At 42.2% G+C, this 20842-nt stretch overlaps 1 protein-coding gene across 7 annotated transcripts in view; it reads right to left on the bottom strand.

Moving 5' to 3' along the window:
- TBC1D12 (TBC1 domain family member 12) overlaps positions 1–20842 on the bottom strand; it is a 95217-nt gene that overhangs the window by 19709 nt on the left and 54666 nt on the right. For all 7 annotated transcript variants that reach the window (XM_043550722.1, XM_043550724.1, XM_043550723.1 and 4 more), the window contains 2 exons: positions 4944–5059; positions 2086–2168 (listed from right to left, as the gene is read on the bottom strand). In XM_043550722.1, coding sequence (XP_043406657.1) covers positions 2086–2168; positions 4944–5059 — 199 coding nt within the window. The remainder of the gene's footprint in view (positions 1–2085; positions 2169–4943; positions 5060–20842) is intronic.

The raw sequence follows: 20842 nt of genomic DNA, 5'->3' as shown, positions 1-20842 counted from the left end.
CAAATGAACCTGGCGGGGAGGGAAGGGGCGCTCCTTAACATAGGATAGGACAGGGCATCCTAATAGTGTCTAACTTTTCTTTTAAAAAAGTTCTAGGAAATTAAAAGCTACATTAAAAATTTACATGGTTAAGCACTGATAAGTCAGAACTGCCAAAGTTCAGTATACACAAGTTTAACTCGACCCCTTGTGTACACATTGTGAACACTAATATTTGATTTTGTACAGCCTTTTAAAGTACATTTTGTTTGGTACACAGGCTCTTGTGTTAGTCACTGTGCATTTTCTACACAAATTACTCTCATGGATTGACACATAATAGTACAAGATGCTACACTTGTATTTACGGCTGTAGGAAAAATATACAACCATATTTTATCACCTGAGAAATAGTAAGCTATCAGAAACTTAGGGCTTGATTCTGCAAACACCGCATTCACATTCTAGAAAAGAACTACTGGGCCAGGAGATTCCAAATAAGACAAAGGGCCCCAATTCTTATTAGGGGTTTTCCGTGCTATTGCAATGGAAGTTATATGTAGTAATAATTTTGGTTTATTGTGACAGGCCCACCGACAATGGGGGGCAAAGGGGTCAATTGCCCAGGGGGGCCGCAGGGCTCCTAGGCACGCCCGGGATGGTACCGGTGGCGGCAAAGGCCGCCAGGCGGGTATGTGGAAGCCCTAGCCATGCCAGAAAAGCACAACCAGCGGCAGCTTGCTGGGAACCAGCCAGCGGAGAAGCAGTACCACACGCACCCACACACTTCAGTAAATGCCATTGTCGCTTCACATATTTGTATCTTAAAAAAATATCTAGCAATATTCAGGAAGGCATCTTTGGCTATGACTTTTTCAGCCAGTTCAGTATATCACGATCAATAAGACTGGTCTCTGTCCAAAGATGCAATGCATGCACATGTATACAAATGACTTTTCCTCTCAAGATCAGATAAAGTCCAATATTTTTCCTAGCAATGAAAATGTGTGTTTATGTTTTATTCAACTTCCTCTTCCATAGTATATGTACTGTATGTGATCCTTCATATCCCATAAAGAATTAATTTCATACCAGGTAGTTGAAGGTTGCTATCAAATCTCTCCTCATTCTTCTCTTCTGCAGACTAAATAAGCCCAGTTCCCTCAGCCTCTCCTCATAAGTCATGTGCCCTAGCCCCTAATCATTTTCGTTGCCCTCCAATTTCATTCCATAATGTATTTAATTTAAATATATAATTCAAAATAACAAATTCTACATCTTATATTTAGGCTCACAATTTGTTTAATACTGGTGCCATAACTGGAAAAAAAAGTTAACTATATCAAGCAACGCCACAACTTACATACAGTGGGTTCTAATGTGCTATCAATAGGATAAAAAGTAGTGTTGTAAACCTCAGCCATCACTTTCTAGTGGGCCCACTGACTGTTCTGCCCTGGGGCCCGGAATGGCTGTCGGTGGGCTTCATTGTGACAATTCCCATACCTACCTATATGACTAATTTAAAGGCAGCTCAATGGCTTTTAGATACTATCTTGTGGTTTACATATTTAGAATAATAAAGTTTTGTTTGGAGGATCCACTGTTATCAAAAATAAAAGGGGGGTGCAAAGGCGAAGTCTTTGATAAGCACATGGACAAGCTGGGGTTTGCATGCATGTGATCTTTGAAGTTCCTTGGCATCCCCAGGGGTGCATGTGCCCTTTTGAAGATCTGGCCCTAACAAATAGTAATTGTGATGGTGACACTGGGGTAGCTGGGAAGATTTAAGTACCTAGAAAGTTTCCAACTGATCATATTGCACAAAAAGTTAAAACAAGTTTCCACTTAAGCGTTGGAGACTATATTCAATGTAAGAATTCACTTATTCACAACAGTGATGAAATTAAGGCTACAAGTTGAGACTGGTGGTCTGGTTTAAACTGTGAGAGTGTGCCTGTGAGTTCTGCAGCACATGCGTAGTATTAGCCCAGAAATGTAGTCTTTAATGTAAATACTGGCCTAGAAACTAAAAATGTCCTTATTCTCTCATTTTTGAGATAGAAGATAGAACTGTATTATCATGGTTATAGTTAGCTAACATACCTCGTTTTTTTGCCTCTGCCACCATTTCATCATACTCTTGTCTGTGACGTAAAGCCTCCTCTATGGATTTGGCAGGAAGATTTCTGAAAACAAGTCATTTCTGAATTCAATATATGGATGACATTCTGGACCATTTCAAGACAGACTGACTGGTTTCTCTCTCCTTTTTAAGGTGAATTTAGTGATTATATTAAGTGTAGGAATAACAATAATGGAAAATGAAGTCCAATATGGTGAAACATTTGTATATAAACAATCTACCAGACAAGTATTTTTGCATATATTGGCTCTTATCACTCTCCTCACTCTTAGTAAAGAGACTAAATGACTTGCTCAAGATGAAACAGACTATGGCAGAGCCAGGAACAGAATCCAGGTCTCCCGAGTGCCAATCCAGTTCCATAATTATAAAATCATCCCTCCTCTCAACCCAGCTGCTGAAGAACAACCTCCAAGGTAGAGAAGCTCTTTGTCATTCAATCACTGCTCTCTGCTAAAATTGGTAATAAGTTTGCCAAACACTACCACTTGCAATGGCATTTTGCATGTGATGTACACAAAAATATACACTAAGAACAAGATCATCACTATAATGCAATAATCCGGAACTTCCATTAAGACATAATGTTGTATATTACTGTAAAACTTGGTACTTCACTATCAACTGCAGGCCCTACATAAGTCAACATATTTTAGGTCTTGCCAATAAGCTATTTTTATCATCACATGTACAAGTAATACTGGTTAAAGCACAGGGTGAGAAAGATGCATTCTGGCAGGCTACGAAAACATCTGCTAGAATGGCCTTCATGAAGCTGCAGAACTAATTTCACTGAGGCATGCTTGAAAGTCAGGGATTCTTTTACTAGAAAACACACACTTCTGGCTCATCTAGAACAAAGTTATTTTAACTTAGTGAAATTTCACGTTCTCATGGAACCTTTAAGGTCATACAAAAAGCTTTGTATGATGTTAAAGACTCATTCTACACTTCCTGTTTCATGGTTCAGTTTCATTAAGATGGATGAACCCTGAGGATTTTTGTTCCCAGATTGAGAGAAAATACTAGAAATTTACAGTCCCACACCACTGATTGAGCTTGCTAAACTAAAATATTCTAATAAATGGTGGTAAAAATTTCCCAAAGAGATTTAATATGAAACTGCATAAATGCATGCTAGAATTTTTTCCATTGATAATGAAAGTTAAATCAGCCAAGTGATGGATTAACTGAGTCTTAATGATTTGAAACTCATAAGAAAATTCCTGCAACTCAAAGAATTCAGCACACACACACACACACACACACAAATCAGACAACTATATATTGCTCCCTCAACTATTATTTTCTCAAATGTCTACTTCTCATTTGATTCAGTATTTCAAAGTTAGTGCTGGCTCAGTGGCTTGTATACTGTGGTGTCACATGGTAACAGCACAGTAGTTTAGAAAACCTCTGGTTTCCTAGTCTTTTGAAAACATTTTAGAAATGATCTCAGCCTCCACAGAGGGAGGCAGAGGGTTGATCATATTTTAGCACACCCAAATGAATGAAAACAATATTATAGTCTGAAGACAGCCTTAAGATAAATGCTGAGCAAGAGTAAATGTACTGGGCAAGACGCTAGATATAAAGGTTAACATGGTATCTTGCATTCCTGCTTCAGGAAGGTGAAAGTCTCCTTTTGCTGGGCAAGAAGCAGCATGGGTTTGATTACCTCTTAATTCCTTTATTGTCAGTGATAATTAAAAACTCAGACTTCAAAGCTCTGAGAGGAGAATGGGGTGGGGAATTCAGTAACAAAACTGCTAATAGCTCAACCTCAATTTCATTTTGGCTACCCTTTATCGACAGAATAAATATAACTTTTAATGTGTCTTTTGAATAAGATTTGCTATAATGAATAGAAAGATGAAACTTATACATGTGCCAAAAATACAATCAACTCGTGTATTTACAAATAAGCATTGATATGCGGGTATATATTAACAAGTAAAGATTTTTTACTGGGGGTAGAATGCACTTACATGAAACATTAGTATTGCTTTTATACACTGCATCACCAATTTTTATACTTCATGCAACTCTATAAGACTTTAATATATTGTAACGGGTGAAGGAGGGCTATCTTATAGAAATTCTCTTAGTCTATAAGGGTGGCGGAAAAGAAAATAAATTGCATGAGGTATTTTACCAGAAGCAAGTTCCCAAGCCACTCGCAGGCTAGAAAGTAGGTAGGAGCAAGTTCACCCTGCCAGAGTCAGAACCCAACATATTTAGGTGGTAAGCAATTATCTTGTGTTTCCTGGCAACAGCATCTTTTTACCATATGCCGTAGTTACATTTTTTATCCCCAAAATTAGGCTCTCATGGTGACTGGTCTCAGACTATGCTCAGCAGACAAGCATCCATGCTGACACCCTCTTGGTGGTCTAGCAAATAAAATATTTTAGGAACCAAGCAGTAGAGAAATGGGGTTTTAGGAGCGGTCCTTAAGAGAATCTTTTATAAAGGAGTCTCCAGAATGAAGAGTTCTGAGAATCAATGTCACAGGCAACTACCTGACAGCACTACAGGATGAATATATAGGGAAAAAATTTTGCTCCATTGACTTCAATGGAGCAAAACTCTCATTGACCTTAATGAGGTCAGTATTTCACCCAATTATTTAGTTAAGGTCTCAGATTGAGTAATTTATAAAGAAATTGTTCCAGTTTGACCAGTATAGTACCTTGAGAAAGAAAATTGTAAACAGGACATCTCAATTATTTAATTTTTGCTAGGTTGGTAGGCAGGAGGGCATGTATGTATATCACGTTATTATCTACTTCATGGCAGAATTCACTACTATACTTACGACGGTCGATCTTCCAAAATAAGAGCAGTAGTTGAAAGTGGTTCAAATACAAAATTTTTACGTCTTGTTGCCTGGGGTGGAGGTTTACATGTTCTTCCTGTTCGTGCTTCATATTCCTAAGTAATGTTATTAAAAAAAAACATTAAAAACTCCAAATTTCAAACTTCCTTATAACTATGGGACATGTTTTCAGAATGAATCAATGAGGAACTAAACACATTCCAGCTTTAAAATGATTTACATCAAAGGAGATACTGCTATTTCATGACTATTAGGAAGTGAAAACTAATGAGAAGGTTACATTTCACAAATTAATATATCTGGTTACAATAGATCAATGATTACATTCTAAATATAAATCTGTATTCGTATGCAACTGAAACTATAAAAACAAGTGTAATGTGTTTTACAATGTTAATTGCAGTACAAATATTCTATTGGAGCAGTCATATGAAGAATTACAAAAAGTACTAAATTAAGATGAGTCTTCTAGTTCCCTTCCTCATTTTTATTTTCCTTTTCCCCCCTTAATGGCTGCTGCTGTCGTCTGTATGATGTTGCCCTTATTTCTGATTTCCACCTTTTCCCAACATCCTTCTGAATACCCGTGAGAAGGATGTGCTCTTGTTGTTCAAATTTAATTATACAACACAGAGTAGTACTGTAATCAAGGTCTTATATCATTCCATCTGTTATGGATGTACATGTTTTAACTTGTATCCTTATGACTGAGAATGAAGTAAGTGACTTCCTAATTAGACAATGTATATTCAAGGGCAGGAGGGGAGACATTTAAGATACCCCAGTGCAACCTCAGATACCCACCCTTAATTGACTTCCAAGTTACCCCGGGACTCATTCTTACATACAGATTACAATTCAAGATTTTTCTATGTGAAAGCATTCAGCTTACACCCAAATGACATTTTCACCTTAAACATTCTCTTTATGCCAAAAAAATAAATGCTGGCTTCTCCTCTCTAATTCAGTTTCTTTCACAAGCTGCAGTTTAACAAAAACAGAATATATAGGGGCGTTTGTTTTTAAAGAGGAGAATAGAAGGTTAAGTACATTGGAACCAACTGTTAAAATAGGCCTGTTCTCAAGATGAGCCAAGAATCTTGTCCAAACTCATATGAATAAGTTTAAAAAACTAAGTTTATTCCTGTACATATTTCAGCACTGTCCACTTTCAGAAGTAAAAAGAAATGTTTTACACTGAATTTCCTGAAACAAAAAGAATCTGTATCCATTTCCTACAAAAATATATCATAAATGTTTTATTTAGAAATAAATAGCAAAATGGTAAGTGATAAGCTGCTGATTAGGCAGCTGTATCTGCCTGATCAAGTACAGCAGTCTGTTCCAGAAATTGTTTCCACCTGAATTTCACACACTACACGGAAGAGCTTTTTGTTTATACCTTTTCACTACTAAGTATTTATATCCGGGAATAAAGGTGGTTATTGACTTGGCCTATATATTCCATTCATACAGGACATTTATTCTAAAAGGTTATGAAAAGTGAAAACAACTTTTAAAGTCTTATAAAAAAGTTACCATGCAACCTCAAGACTGTAAGGAGCTACCTGAAACCTTTGGATAATGTACAAGATGGAACAAAAATATTGTTCACCATGGAGTCACGTAACTCCCACTTGTGGTCGACAGTAAAGCGTCTGCTAAGGGAGTTCGCTGGTATGTTCTGGTTCCCTGGAAGACAAACTGTCAACACAGTGACTTGATTGGTCACGCATCAATTCCATAGTCTGACTGCTTCTCCGCACAGGGGGGTGGTAAAAGATAGCCATCATTTGTCTGACATTATGAAGGTAAGACGATCTTCAATGAATAGGAGAAAGGTCTTGCAAGCCTTTAGGACTGCCCACAATTCTTAACTATTGATGCACATCGTCAACTCTCAAAATATCTAAGTGCCCTGTGCTGTATGGCTCTTGTCCATGTGAGCTCCCCAACCTAAAAGAGACACATCTGTAATAATTTTTTCCAGTGAGGGGGAAAGAAAAGGAACATCCAAGCATACCTGGTGTGGATTCTTCCATCATAGAAAAGATTACATAACTATGGCAGGAACAATTACTATGGCATTCTTACACAGTGTTGATTTCAAGAGTACACTGTTCGAAGCCACACTTGCAGGCAATGAAGATGGAGTCTGGCAAACGGCATTACATAACTGCGTAAAACCATATGATGCAGGAGAGAAAAAACTCTGGTGCTTGAAGATGGTCTATGGAGGTCATTCATTGCCTGGAACCTGTCCACAGACCTCTGGACCTCCCTGGGAAAACCCAAAACATGAAGCCATGATTCCGAGTATATTACAATGACAATAGCCACTGCTCTCAAAGATGTATCCACTGCTGATTGAAGAGTGGTCCTGCCAGCCATCTTGCCTTTTTCCTATGAGAGCCTGAAATTGAGCTCTGTCCTGATGGGGAAGCATGTCTATGAAGTCTGAAAATTGGGAATAGTTTAGGTAATCATACTTAGCCATCAGTGCTTGGTAGTCGGCTATCCTGAACTGAAGACTGGTAAAAAAAAAAAAAACTCCTTCCTAATAGAGTTGCTTGCCTTCTTTGTCAACTGGAGTAGATCTAATGTGTTGCTATCTTGATCTCTCTGTGGCAGCCTGAACCACCTAAGAATTAGGAGACGGATAAGAAAAGAAAAATTCTACCCTTTGGCTGGGACAAAACATTATTCTGCCCTTTTATGGATGGGAGACAGTGCCAGTGGCTGAGGTATGCTAGACTGTTCTTGTTGGCTCCATGACGACTTCATTAATAGGAAGTGCTCTTCTTCTGGAAGACTGAAGGGAGGTCTGATCGCTTACATTGAGGATCCTGAACTTCCTCAAGAGAAATCTGTAACTCCCCTGCAATTTGACATAACAGATCCTGGAACTTCTTATTGTCACTGGGGGATATGGAGACATTAGAGTCACTGCTTCATCTAGAGAAGAGGACAATCTTGTCAGTATCAGAGGAACTGCTGGATCTGGCACATAATCATCTTCAATGGGTTCAGGAGGAAGCTCTAGTTGACCTCTCATTAGGGAGGGGAGGTTGTTTAGACTCCCTAGAAGACTGAACCAAGCTTATGGGATGGTACAGGTCCGAAGGTCCCCAGTCTGGCCAATAAGATGGGTCAAACGCAAGTTGCAGTGTCCCCATAGCATGGGGTAAACACTGCAAGATAGATGTTGAGGTACAAGTTGGTCCCAAACTGGTTCCGGTCCCTTATCCAGAAAGGTACGCCTAAGAGAACGAAACATCAGTTCATCAGATGATTATGGATCTCCTAAGGAAGAAAAAGCAGATGATAGTACCAACAGTCCTGCTAGAGAAAAATCAGAAGCAGAGAATGGAATGGGACTCCTCCCATCAGTTGCAATCTCCTGGTGGAATCAGGACCTCCTTCATGAGAGAAGGACCTGATCTAGGAGACTGAGAGTTTGTAAAAGTAAAAATGTCCTCAGGTGGATAAGATTCAGATCTCCCCACAGCATAAGGGATCCTGTCTGCTCAAACTGATGGAGCCACAGTAATTACAGTCTGTGCCAAAGTTGTGCAAGATGAAGTTGGTACAGTCAGTAGCTGAGACTCAGTGGTTGCTTCTAACTGGTACAGTCAGATCCCAGAGTTTGGTTGGATGGTACCAGAGGCACTGTTGTCGACAGATCGCAATCCAGTACCAACGAAGCCCTGGATTTGTAGGCTCTCTTGTCATGCCCCTGAGATGTTCTAAGTTCTCTTGGACTGAGCCTGAAGACTTTCAATTTAGGCACGGTTGTAGCTGACTTCTTCTATGTGGATTTGGAAGAGAATCTATTCTCATGTTTATGAGAATGCTCCCAGCCTTCCCAACAAGACACCAGTGAGGGATCTGTAGTCAGACCTCATGGTAGGAGGGGTACTCCTTGATGAGTCAAGCCTCGTATTGGAGGGGATCCCATCAGGTGCTCAAGGAGAAGTTTTTACCTTTCATGGGTACCACTGGGGAACAATCAGCACATACTGCACCTTGCCACAACGCAGGCTTCCCCAAGGCAGTGCAGGCAGCATTGATGGTCACTGTTGACTGAGAAGTAGTGCAGGCAAGAAGCTCAAAATCTTGAAGCCTGGAGTCCTGAGCATATCTAGTACCTACGGTGGGGTAGCGGACTATAAAAAGCAAAACTAGGATTCTAGAGTTTTATCTGGTAAAAACTTTTCACAAATACGTATTTACAAACAAACATATAAAGATGACAAAGTTCTTGGCGCTGGAGGTTCCAACCTGAGCCATACAGTGGTGAGAAGGAACAAGAGAGTCCGTCTGCTCCACCCTTTATTTTCTCAGTTGGAGGCTCAAGGAGAGCAAGGGGTGCAGACTAACAGACACAGGTTTCAAAATTCTCCAGCTATGGGCACATGGATCACATGCGTACCCACATGGAATGCATATAGGGACCAGTACTTGTAGATGAAATATAATAGGCTTGATTCTTCAATTCCTTCATCTAGAACTCCAGCTACCTTAAAGAATGCCCTACCCACACTTCCCAGAATGATATTTTATAATAGCCCAGTTAGATGGGTTTTAAAAAAATAAAATAGTTTGAGATAAAGTTCTATGTTCATAGTCTCGGCTACAAATTCCTGGATACAGATCTCCGTTATTACGTTGTCTTTAAACTTATAGAAATAATAGATTAAGTTGTCAACTGCCAGAAGTCTGGACTTTAAAAATGTATAAAACTAACCCAAAATGTCAATGGAGCAACAGTAATAAGTACTCTCCTCTGTTTGAAACGAATGGTCTGAGGTCTCGAAGACCCATATCCTAGAGAAAGGATGCAATTTTGTTTCTGAAGAAGGAAGCAAATAAATGGCTACGTGAAAAAAGAAGCCCAATAGGACTCCAATAGCTTAGTTACTGTAGCAGGCATATTGGTTGGCCAAATGGCCTTTTTCCAGTTCCTGAAGCATTCCAATTACTCACTTTCAGTTAGCAGTTCAAGAAGTTCTGAAGCACTTAGACGAGAGGAAAGTGATCAGGAACAGTCAGCATGGATTCATCAAGGGAAAGTCATGCCTGACTAATCTAATTGCCTTCTATGATGAGATAACTGGTTCTGTGGATGAAGGGAAAGCAGTGGACATGTTATTCCTTGACTTTAGCAAAGCTTTTGACACGGTCTCCCACAGTATTCTTGTCAGCAAGTTAAAGAAATATGGGCTAGATGGATGCACTACAAGGTGGGTAGAAAGTTGGCTAGATTATCGGGCTCAACGGGTAGTGATCAATGGCTCCATATCTAGCTGGCAGCCGGTATCTAGCGGAGTGCCCCAAGGGTCGGTCCTGTGGCCAGTTTTGTTCAATATCTCCATTAATGATCTGGAGGATGGTGTGGATTGCACTCTCAGCAAGTTTGCAGATGACACTAAACTGGGAGGAGTGGTAGATACGCTAGAGGGTAGGGACAGGATACAGAGGGACCTAGACAAATTGGAGGATTGGGCCAAAAGAAATCTGATGAGGTTCAACAAGGACAAGTGCAGAGTCCTGCACTTAGGACGGAAGAATCCAATGCACCGCTACAGACTAGGGACCAAATGGCTAGGCAGCAGTTCTGCAGAGAAGGACCTAGGGGTGACAGTGGACGAGAAGCTGGATATGAGTCAACAGTGTGCCGTTGTTGCCATGAAGGCCAATGGCATTTTGGGATTATAAGTAGGGGCATTGCCAGCAGATTGAGAGACGTGATCGTTCCCCTCTATTCGACATTGGTGAGGCCTCATCTGGAGTACGGTGTCCAGTTTTGGGCCCCACACTGCAAGAAGGATGTGGAGAAATTGGAGAGAGTCCAGCGAAGGGCAACAAAAATGATTAGGGATCTGGAACACATGACTTATGAGGAGAGGCTGAGGGAACTGGGATTGTTTAGTCTACAGAAGAGAAGAATGAGGGGGGATTTGATAGCTGCTTTTAACTACCTGAAAGGTGGATCCAAAGAGGATGGATCTAGACTATTCTCAGTGATAGCAGATGACAGGACAAGGAGTAATGGTCTCAAGTTGCAGTGGGGGAGATTTAGGTTGGATATTAGGAAAAACTTTTTCACTAGGAGGGTGGTGAAACACTGGAATGCGTTACCTAGGGAGGTGGTGGAATCCCCTTCCTTAGAAGTTTTTAAGGTCAGGCTTGACAAAGCCCTGGCTGGGATGATTTAGTTGGGGATTGGTCCTGCTCTGGGCAGGGGGTTGGACTAGATGACCTCCAGAGGTCCCTTCCAACTCTGATATTCTATGAAGTTTTTACATGACACACTGGAATCCAGGGAAGAACTATTTTTCATGGATTCACTCAAAGAGTATCCATAGTTGGTCTGAGTTGCATGATAAAAATAGTAGTTACTCAACAAAAAGAAAATAGATTAAATCATCCCGCATCTCAGACAACAATTAAGTTCTTAGCTTTGATTTGTGTGATTAAAAGACAGAGGTACCAATTAAATTATATGAAATGTTCTCGTTTTACAAAGACAATGTTTCCAAACTCTTAAGATACAGGAAAGATATAATGATTGGAAAAAAACACTGATAGTTTTCCTACTCCTAAAGTGGTCAACTAAAGCCAAAAAATATTAACAACAATAAGAGTACTAACAGTTATAGTTAAAAGTCCCAAGCACACGATTTTCTTGAATGTGTGTGCCCCCCCATTAGTCTGATAACTTTAAATTTAGGTCATACTTGTTGTGGGGCACCCCAGGCCTTGCTTATGTTCATTATCAAAGAAGCCACCACCTTCAGGCTTCAGAATGTGAGCCAAGAGCGCTTTTTTTTTTTTTTTGGGGGGGGGGGGGGGACAAAACACGGGAGACGGGGGAAAAGGTATCTGAAATATCCTTGGTCAAGGAAGCTAGATTGCTTCTCTGAGAGGCATAAGGTTGCACCATCTTGTGTCCTAGTTCAGAAGGCCTTAGCTAAAGCATTAGTGAAACAATCCGGTAGAAAGGACAGTGGTAAGGCCCCATCTGACCACAATACTAGACATGAAGGTCTAGCAGGTTGAAAAAGAAAGGGAGCATCAGAATTGCTTGAATTCCTTTACGTTTAAGGTCCTGATAGAAGTCATACACCAGCTTCACTGATAGTTCAGACCTGAGAAGAGATGAGGCCTGAAGAGGGTGCACAGTTTGGGTATTTCCTGATTCATTCTTGGTATACTCTCTCACAAAAAACAGAAGTGTGCAATAATAATCAGTTGAGCAAAGCTAATTAAGAAGTGCAGCAAACCAAAAATCAGGAGGGATGGACTACAGATTTTTCATCCCAACTTTTCCGGCATAATTCAACTGTTGCCACTCCCTATCACAAGAAACAAGCCTACTAAGCCATACAGAGAAATATAAGAAAGAAGATTCTTCAGAAGGATTTTTCATGGACAGCAGCAATGGCTGAAGTTGGTTATCAGACTCCTAATCTTATGGAAATAAGCACACTTCTAAGAATAGTTGCCAGCAGAAAAAAATTTAATTGTACAAACTCAGTGGGATACCACAAAGCATTAGAGAGATTCAAAACTGAGACCAGAATAGCTTCCAAGTTAAGATACTCTATTGTAGTTGGATCAGATTTCAGCCTTGAGGAAAGTTTTAACATAATAGTTTACTGTACAAGAACCTTCCTATGGAAGAAGATTCCTGCATAAGAACCTTCATGTTTCTGAAAAAATAAAATATTTTATCATGCGATCCAAAGAATTGCATTGAGCATGCATGAAACCTACTAGTTTATAACGTTTCTAGAAACTGTGGATATCAGTGACCATTTTCTCCATTTACACTATGCACTACAATTGTCAGGACTTTAAGAGTTGATGCTCCTGTGCCTAAGCAACTAAACTGCTAGTAAATGTATTGCAAGCTTCAGGTCTGAACTGCAGGGTTTGATCTGGAATTATACAGGTCCAAGTGGGATCAACATCTTATATCCAACAATGGTACCAGTTTAAAAGTTTGTCTGCAAAATCCTTTATTATTCAAAACACCAACTGATACTTGGCAGGACAGTAAAAAGTAAGTAATAGGTACTTGCTCAATAGTGACTTCACGATGGGTGGTCCACACTGATTTCACTGTTGGCGCAAATTATATGAACATGGGATTCTTTTGAAAAGCTGTGTCCACTGGGCCACAACTGCACCTTGCTCACCCTCTTGCTTCAGTTAGCAGGAGAGGGGGGATAAAAAGAACATGGCAGCTACCACCTAAGCTCACTTCCCTCACTCAATACGAGGACTCCTACCAGCAGGGCTGGAGGGAGGGACAGACGTGGAATCCATGTGGACAACACATCTTTAAGAACTACAGTTACTTACCATACAGTAAGTTATTTGTTCTTCAAGTGACCATCCACACAGATTCCACTCTTGGTGATTAGCAAGCAGTCATCCTAATCCCAGGAGGAAGGGGAATTGAGGCCGATTTGAAGAATGATTGCAGAATGGCCCTACGGATGTTTGAAACCTGTGTAGGATCTAGAAGTCTAACGGGAGGGGCGGGGGGGGGGAGAAGAGAATGCAAAAATATGGACTAATATGGCCACACCAGAGGGAAGTGCTGGTCCTGCATACAAGAAGGCCCACTGAAACCAAATGAGCCATTGTGAAACAAAGGACAAAAATACTTTGCTGATTGCTACTCCCTCCACCTCCCCCTCCCCCCCGAAGAGGAGACGGGCGTGGACATTTGTACCATCAGTTTGAACTCTAGGGCAGGGGTTCTCAACCTTTTTCTTTCTGAGGCCCACCTCAACATGCTATAAAGACTCCAGGGCCCAGCAAGGGAGGGGGGAAGACTCGGGGCTTCAGGCCGGGGTTGGGCCCTCAGGCATAAGCATACTTTGACTTCTATTTTGGGGAGGTCAGGGCCAGCAGGGCTTGGGTCAGCTCTGCATGGAAGGGTGTGTGAGTGTGTGTGAGAAAGAGAAAGAAAAGAATCTCAGGGTGGAGATAGGGAGTCACTAGGGGCTGTGTGCAGGCAGGGAGGTAGCTCAGGGTGCAGGCAGGGGGGTAGCTCGGGGCTGTGTGCGGGGAGGGGAGCAGCTCAGGTGCAGAGAGGGAGTAGTTAGGGACTGTGCGTCAGAAGGGCTCGCCTGTGGTAACTGCTCCCCAATGGCTCTTCTGGGCACAGAGCTGGGTCCCCCTGCCTAGGCAGCTCTTACCAGCTGCTTGAGCTGAGGAGCAGCCACAACCCGGGCACCAGCAGCAGGAAATGGAACGACATGGCTGCCTGCTCCATGGCACCAGCTGGAGCAACAGCTGCCCACACTGCCTGATTCCAGCTTCCCGCCTCTGACCTGGCAAAAGGGCAGGGACTTGGGGGCAGAGAGAGGAGGAAGTGGTGTGAGGAGCTGCCCTCAGGACCGCTCTGCCACTGCAGGAATGGGGAGCAACCAGCACTCAGGCCTTCAGCCCTACAGCAGGGAGGGCACCAAGGCTCGGGCGGCACCAAGACTCAGGCTCTGGGTTCCAGGCGCAGGGTCCCACATCCCCCCCGAAAGGGCTTGACGCCCCCCCCGGGGTACACGGATCCCTGCTTGAGAACCGCTGCTCTAGGGGAAGGAAATACAAATGTCTGACCAAAAGCAACTGTATAACTATGCTACTTGGAATTTGGAGAAGTCAATATTTCTAATCTTAAGTAAGGGAACCCCAAGCTGCTTAGCTTGGGTTATCCTTAAAGGGCATACAGAGCTTGCACAAATTGATAGAACGGCAAACTCTGAGGGCTCTTAACAAAAGATAGATTTTTTTTCTCCTGCAGTATATTATCATCTTCATGTGCTGGAACTCAGTTTCTGTTCCTATCGCCGCAGACTTCTTCTGCGACCAGCACATGTTATTTAATTTCTCCTTGCTTTCTGTTCCTCATCTACTTCCCCCCTACAAAGTACTATTTCAGGGACAAATTTATTAATGCTTGAAGTGTTTAGATACAACAGTGATTTGTGCCTTAGAAAAGTCTATATGTACAGTTTCTTTCCTCCAAGTGCAGACTGGGTTATAACTTATTTAACAGCAACTACATGGAGAACTGCAGCAAACCAAATGCACCCAGAAATTTGAAGTGCAGCACAGTAGCCTGTCCAGTGGACAGCAAAATTTCCCTTGGTCAGATGTTGGTGGTCATGGGGGGCTGGACAACTTTTAATTAACATTCATGCAAACCTTTGAATAGGTAAAATACTATTACAGGTGATAGAATTTTTATTAAATACTTGATGTACTAGCCACTTTGAAGGACAAAAAGGAGTTTATTTTCTTTCCTCTACTGAATCTGTTGCAGAATCAAAATCTCATTGTTTTAAAAAAAAAATTACACTTATCTTTTAATAGCCATGCCTGCTGGACTTTGATGGGGCTGCCTGTACCAAGCCTAAATTAAGTGGGGAAGGCTGAGTGCAAAGCTAGCCATCTAGCCTCATAAAAAAACCCTCACTGGTTACAGAAATTGAACGAAGCTACCATTCCGGTACAAATGCCTGCTGAGTAGAGAACACTGCCAACTCCTCATAATGCATGAAAGTTCCTGGTGAAAGCCAGTCTCTGGAAGCCAGAGCCCTAGAAAGTTTGATGCTGGCAGTAAGAAAACACTTTAAAAATGGAAGAGCAGTTTAGTGAAGTTTGAGGAAAAAGACCCCTCCTGGCCAGAAACATGGAACCATTGTCAAGATACTCCAAAAGGGTGATCTTACGAAAAACTAGAGGAGTTACACTACTTTCTCTGGTCAGGAAAAGCCTTCTGATGTGTGATGCTAAACAAGATGAAAGGAGCAGAGGAGGCAAAGCTCGGAGAAGAACAGACTGGATTCAGGTACAAGAGACTGTATAGATCAGATATTCACACTAAGGACCATTATAAAAGAATGTATAGAATAGCAATCCTTCCTCATTATCAATTTCATTAATTTTCAAAAGGCATTTTGACAACCTGCTCTGACATAGTATTGAGGAATATTCTTCAGTCCTAAAGCAGTCAACATCATCAGGGCCGTGTACAGAGATATGAGGTGCTTTGTAGAAGTGAACCACTGGACAACATAATGGTTCAACGCGGACACTGGCATAAAACAGGGCTGCATTTTATCTCCACTGTTGTTTGACATTGGCACAGACTGCATAATGAAGTGCATTAACTACACAAATATTGGTATAGGATGGACAGATGGAAAATGCCTAGAAGACTTAGACTTTGAAGATGATATTGTGCTACTGAACGATACCCCCAGCCCCCAAAGTGACAACCTGCCCCCCCCCCCAAAAAAAAAGCATATGCCAAGCGGGGCTCAAAATTAGTTATGCTAAAACAAACATCCTTGAAACCCACACATCAAGCAGTAACATCACCTTAGAAGGCCAAAAAAAACAAAACACACTAATAAATTTGAGCCGTTCACTGATCTGGGCAGCACCATATTGGCCAATTGAAAATGAAGGCAGTGACACCAAGAAAAGGAAAGACATCCAGAATATTTGCTAATCAGAATATAGAAACCAAAGATGTATGGCCGGAATAAAAGTGAGAATTTTCAATTCAAACGTAATTTCAGTGTTACCATACAGCTGCGAGAGCTGGAGATCTACCAAATCATTAGGAAAAAAGGAAGCCTTAGAAAATAAGCGCCTACGAAAGATTCTGGGCATTGTTTAGAAAAACTTCATTACCAAAGAAGAGATTCAAGAAAATCACTAACCAGCAGCTCGTTTCCATCAGAATTTGAAGAAAGCACTGGACATATTTAGGGCATATACTCCAGATGCCAATACAGAGACTCCCATATAAAGCTATCAAGTGAACACCAACTGGTGTCAGGAAATGCAGGTGCCCAAAAGAAGACTTAAGGATCACCTTTAGCAGCGAGGGCAGCACAGTCAATCTCAACACCATAGAGCAGATGGAAGCTGCAGCAGGTAACGGCTGAGGAATGAACGATATGTTTCCACCCTGTGCGCCAACAGTGGTGAGGGATGGATGTAAGCATGTTTACTAATATTTGGGGGAGAGAAAAAGGGCAATTATCTTCAGGGAGATTGTCAGAATTCTGACAAATCCTTAAGAGAGGGGTGAAAATTCCAAACTATTTCATCTCCAAAAATTCCACATCACATGTCCACCTAAATAAAAGTGAAATATATGTTAAAATATAAGTAGGCAGGTGAACACCAGCAGACAGTCTGAACAAGATGCTATTTTCTCTTTTATTCCACAAGATAGAAGTTTACCTGACCCAGTGTTGCTGGCCCATTCACTCTTAGCAGCAGAAAGATGGGAGAGTAGTTGTAACAAAAGAAAGCCTCTGAAGTGATAGGGACCCTGCCAAAGTCCCATCCACCCCTCTTTCTCCATGAATAAGAAGAGGTAGTCTTAATACCAGAGTTTAAGAGAAATTTTACAAAATAAACAAATGTTTGGTCTTCAGTGGTGCCAGAGATTTTAGAGAACCTATAAATGTCTGCAAGTTCTTGGAAGAGTTATGAAATTATGTTAGATCTCATTATCAGAATTTAAAGATTAATTCAATATTAAAATCCAAACTTAGATCCATAATATTGGAAACGGACAGTCATTATGCTGCTAAAACAGCTGTCTAATTCACCAATTTTCATTGAAAACAGTGACATGCATCTTGTTGCCATAAAGCAGGGGTAGCCAACCTGTGGCTCCGGAGCCACATGCAGTTCTTCAGAAGTTAATATGCAGCTCCTTGTACAGGCACCAACTCCGGGGCTGGAGCTACAGACACCAACTTTCCAATGTGCCAGGGGGTGCTCACTGCCTAACCCCTGGCTCTGCCACAGGCCCTGCCCCCACTCCACCCCTTCCCACCCCCATCCCCTCCCTTGAGCCTGCAGTGCCCTCGCTCCTCTCCCCTCTACCCAGAGCCTCCTGCATGCCATGGAACAGCTGACTGGGAGGTGCGGGGAGGGACGGGGAGGTGCTGATCAGCGGGACTGCCTGTGTGTGGGAGGCTCTGGGAGCGGGGTCGGGGAAGAGCTGATGGGGGGGCTGCTGATGTATTACTGTGGCTCTTTGGTACACTGGTAAATTATGGCTCCTTCTCACACTCAGGTTGGCCACCCCTGCCATAAAGTTTGTTCTAGCTTGAGTCCAAGAAAAGCTGTCAGTAGTTTTACCTATAATACTAAATTAATACAAAATAGTATTTTAGCGGCTAAATTATCTGAGTGACCGCGGATTAGAACTATGTGGTTTTGCACTCCCACAGGTATTACCTCAAAATTTAAACTGTTAGAAGATAGACTTTTATGGTAAGGTTCATCTTTTTTATAATCACTATACTATGGTAATCCTATGATTAAACTTCAGGGGAAGGGTAGTTCCTAACTGTGTGGGGAAGCTAACTCTGAAGCCAGAGAGCGATTCCATCTGACAGACTGCATCTTTAGATGTAGCCATAAGGCTGGGTGAGAAGTGGTCATGAGCTTTACCCTAGGGTAACTCCCAGATAAGATTATAGCAAATCAAGTCACTTTCACCCCCTGTTGTAACTGACGCAACAGCACAGCTCTACACAATCCAAAAAGCTTGCTATGTAACACAGTGAGCCCTTAACACTCTTTTCTCTAGGTTCACTCCTGTCATTTTGAACTAAATACCTCTGATTTTTATATCATTAGTCCTCAATTGGACTTCTTTTCTGGGGCACAGCAGACACTGGCAAACTCACTATACCCGATGCTCTTATTAAAATCAACAGATAGGGCTCTACACTAATTCATATAGGGTAGAGAATTGTCTAATGAGTTCACATAGTTCTTTTAGGGTCTTCGTTTAACAAAAAGTTGTAAGGCTGATTGGAGACCCAATTGGAAAGAATTCCACACTTCACAGCACTTTCAAAGATACAGTCACCACAAGAATGTGAGACAAGAACTAATTTTTTTTAAAATAGAACTGTTCAGGAATAGATTCTCCTATATGAGTTTTTAAAAAAACATTACTTTGTATAATGCCTATTCCAGAGAAATAGAGATTGGAATTTACAGTAATGGTAAAACTTATTTAATAGATATGTGAGAGAGACTGAAATTGAAAGGCAAGCCTATTGACAAGCGCTTAGCAGTTAGGTAGCATTCTATCTTTCAGACTATGTAAAGCTTTAATAGACCCAGTCTCACTACTATCTTTATTTATCAACTTCAACTGTATAAACAGGATTCCACTCAGTTTTAATAAAACTGTAAAAGGACATAAAAAAATTTACATCAAACTCTGTGTGTGTCAGTGCAGAGTTATGGGTGGTAATGATATAAATAGCACCACACAAAAAAATTAAAGACGACTTACATTAAAATAAAATATAAGTGGTCTTCAAATGGCACACCAACTAGACCAGAGGTGGGCAAACTACAGACTACAGGCCACATCCGCGGAACTGTCCTGCCCGGCCCTTGAGCTCCCCTCCCCTACTGCCACACAGGTAGCGCAGCTGGATCGGTCTGGGTGGGAGGGCTGCGAGCTCCTGCTGCTCTGCATGGCATGGTAAGGGGAGGCGCTGGATAAGGGGAAGGGGGTCCTGGGAGGCAGTCAGGGGACAGAGAGCAGTTGGATGGGACAGAGGTTCGGGGGGTTGGATAGGCCTTGGGGGGGCAATAAGGGGGAAAGGGAGATTGGATAGGGGGTGAGGTCCCGGGGAGGGGGCAGTTTGGGGTGGGGGGTTCCCAGGAGGGGGCAGTCAGGGGACAAGGAGCAGGGGGGGTTGGATGGCTCGGGGGTTCTGTGGGGGGCAGTCAGGGGTGGGAAGTGGGAGGGGGTTGACAGGGAGAGCAGGCCAGGCTGTTTGGGGAGGCATAGCCTTCCCTACCCAGCCCGCCATACAGTTTCACACCCTGATGTGGCCTTCAGGCCAAAAAGTTTGCCCACCCCTGAACTAGGCTTTCAAAGATACTGCTCACTGAAAACTTTTCCAACTTACCATACAAAGAGCATTGCTATATCTGTACAGATTTACAGTCTCATATTACAAAATATTTACTATATAAACTAAGTTGAACAATGCTAATCAAGCAAATTAAGCCAGTTAGAATGACGATATTGAGCTGTTTCAAAGTTTTATATAAAGTTTCAATTAGCTTATCCATACTTGGGATTGAAAACATTTTAGCATTCCAAAATACTTAAACTGAAATGGACCCAAAAAAAAAAAAAAAAAAAAAAAAAGACATGATGGGCTTGGTCAACATTAACTGATAGTGATCAATTAAATCTAGTTTCAAGAACGAGTATTACAACAAAATGGGGCAAAAGCCTGATGCATGAAGAAAGGCATCCAGACTCTCCTCTCTAGATCTGGAGAACTTGCAGTTGAACTACCTTCCACAGGCATGGGAAGTAGAGATGCAGGGAGTGCTGCAGCACCCCCAAGTTTTATGCGAGGCAACCCTGCGCGCGCGCACACACACACACACACCTCGCTCCCAGACTTCCACCCCTTGGGCCCCACGCCTGTCCACGCTCCCAGGCCTCCATTCCTTAGGCTCTGCTCCTGGCCCTGCATGTGGGGTCCTGGCTGCCAGCCCCTGCCTGTGGCTCTGCTCCTGGCCCCACGACTGCCCCCAACTGTGGCCACAGCCTCCGCCCCCTTACCCCTGTCTGGGTCCCCTGCTCATGGAGACACAGCACTGCTCCCAGACTCAGCTCTGCGGGTGGGGGGGGCATGGACAAGGGTAAGGGGGCTGGCTTTCAGCGCCCCCACTACCAAAAATGTTTCAGCGCCACTGCTGCTTTCCCATATGGATTAATAGATTCCAAGGCCAGAAGAGACCACTGCAAAGTTCCCTCTAATTTTTCCCATGCATGTGCA

Source organism: Chelonia mydas, chromosome 7 (assembly GCF_015237465.2).
Source record: "Chelonia mydas isolate rCheMyd1 chromosome 7, rCheMyd1.pri.v2, whole genome shotgun sequence".
NCBI lineage: Eukaryota > Metazoa > Chordata > Testudines > Cheloniidae > Chelonia > Chelonia mydas.
Note: the sequence above shows the minus strand (reverse complement) of the source record. Positions and strands in the feature narration are given on the sequence as shown.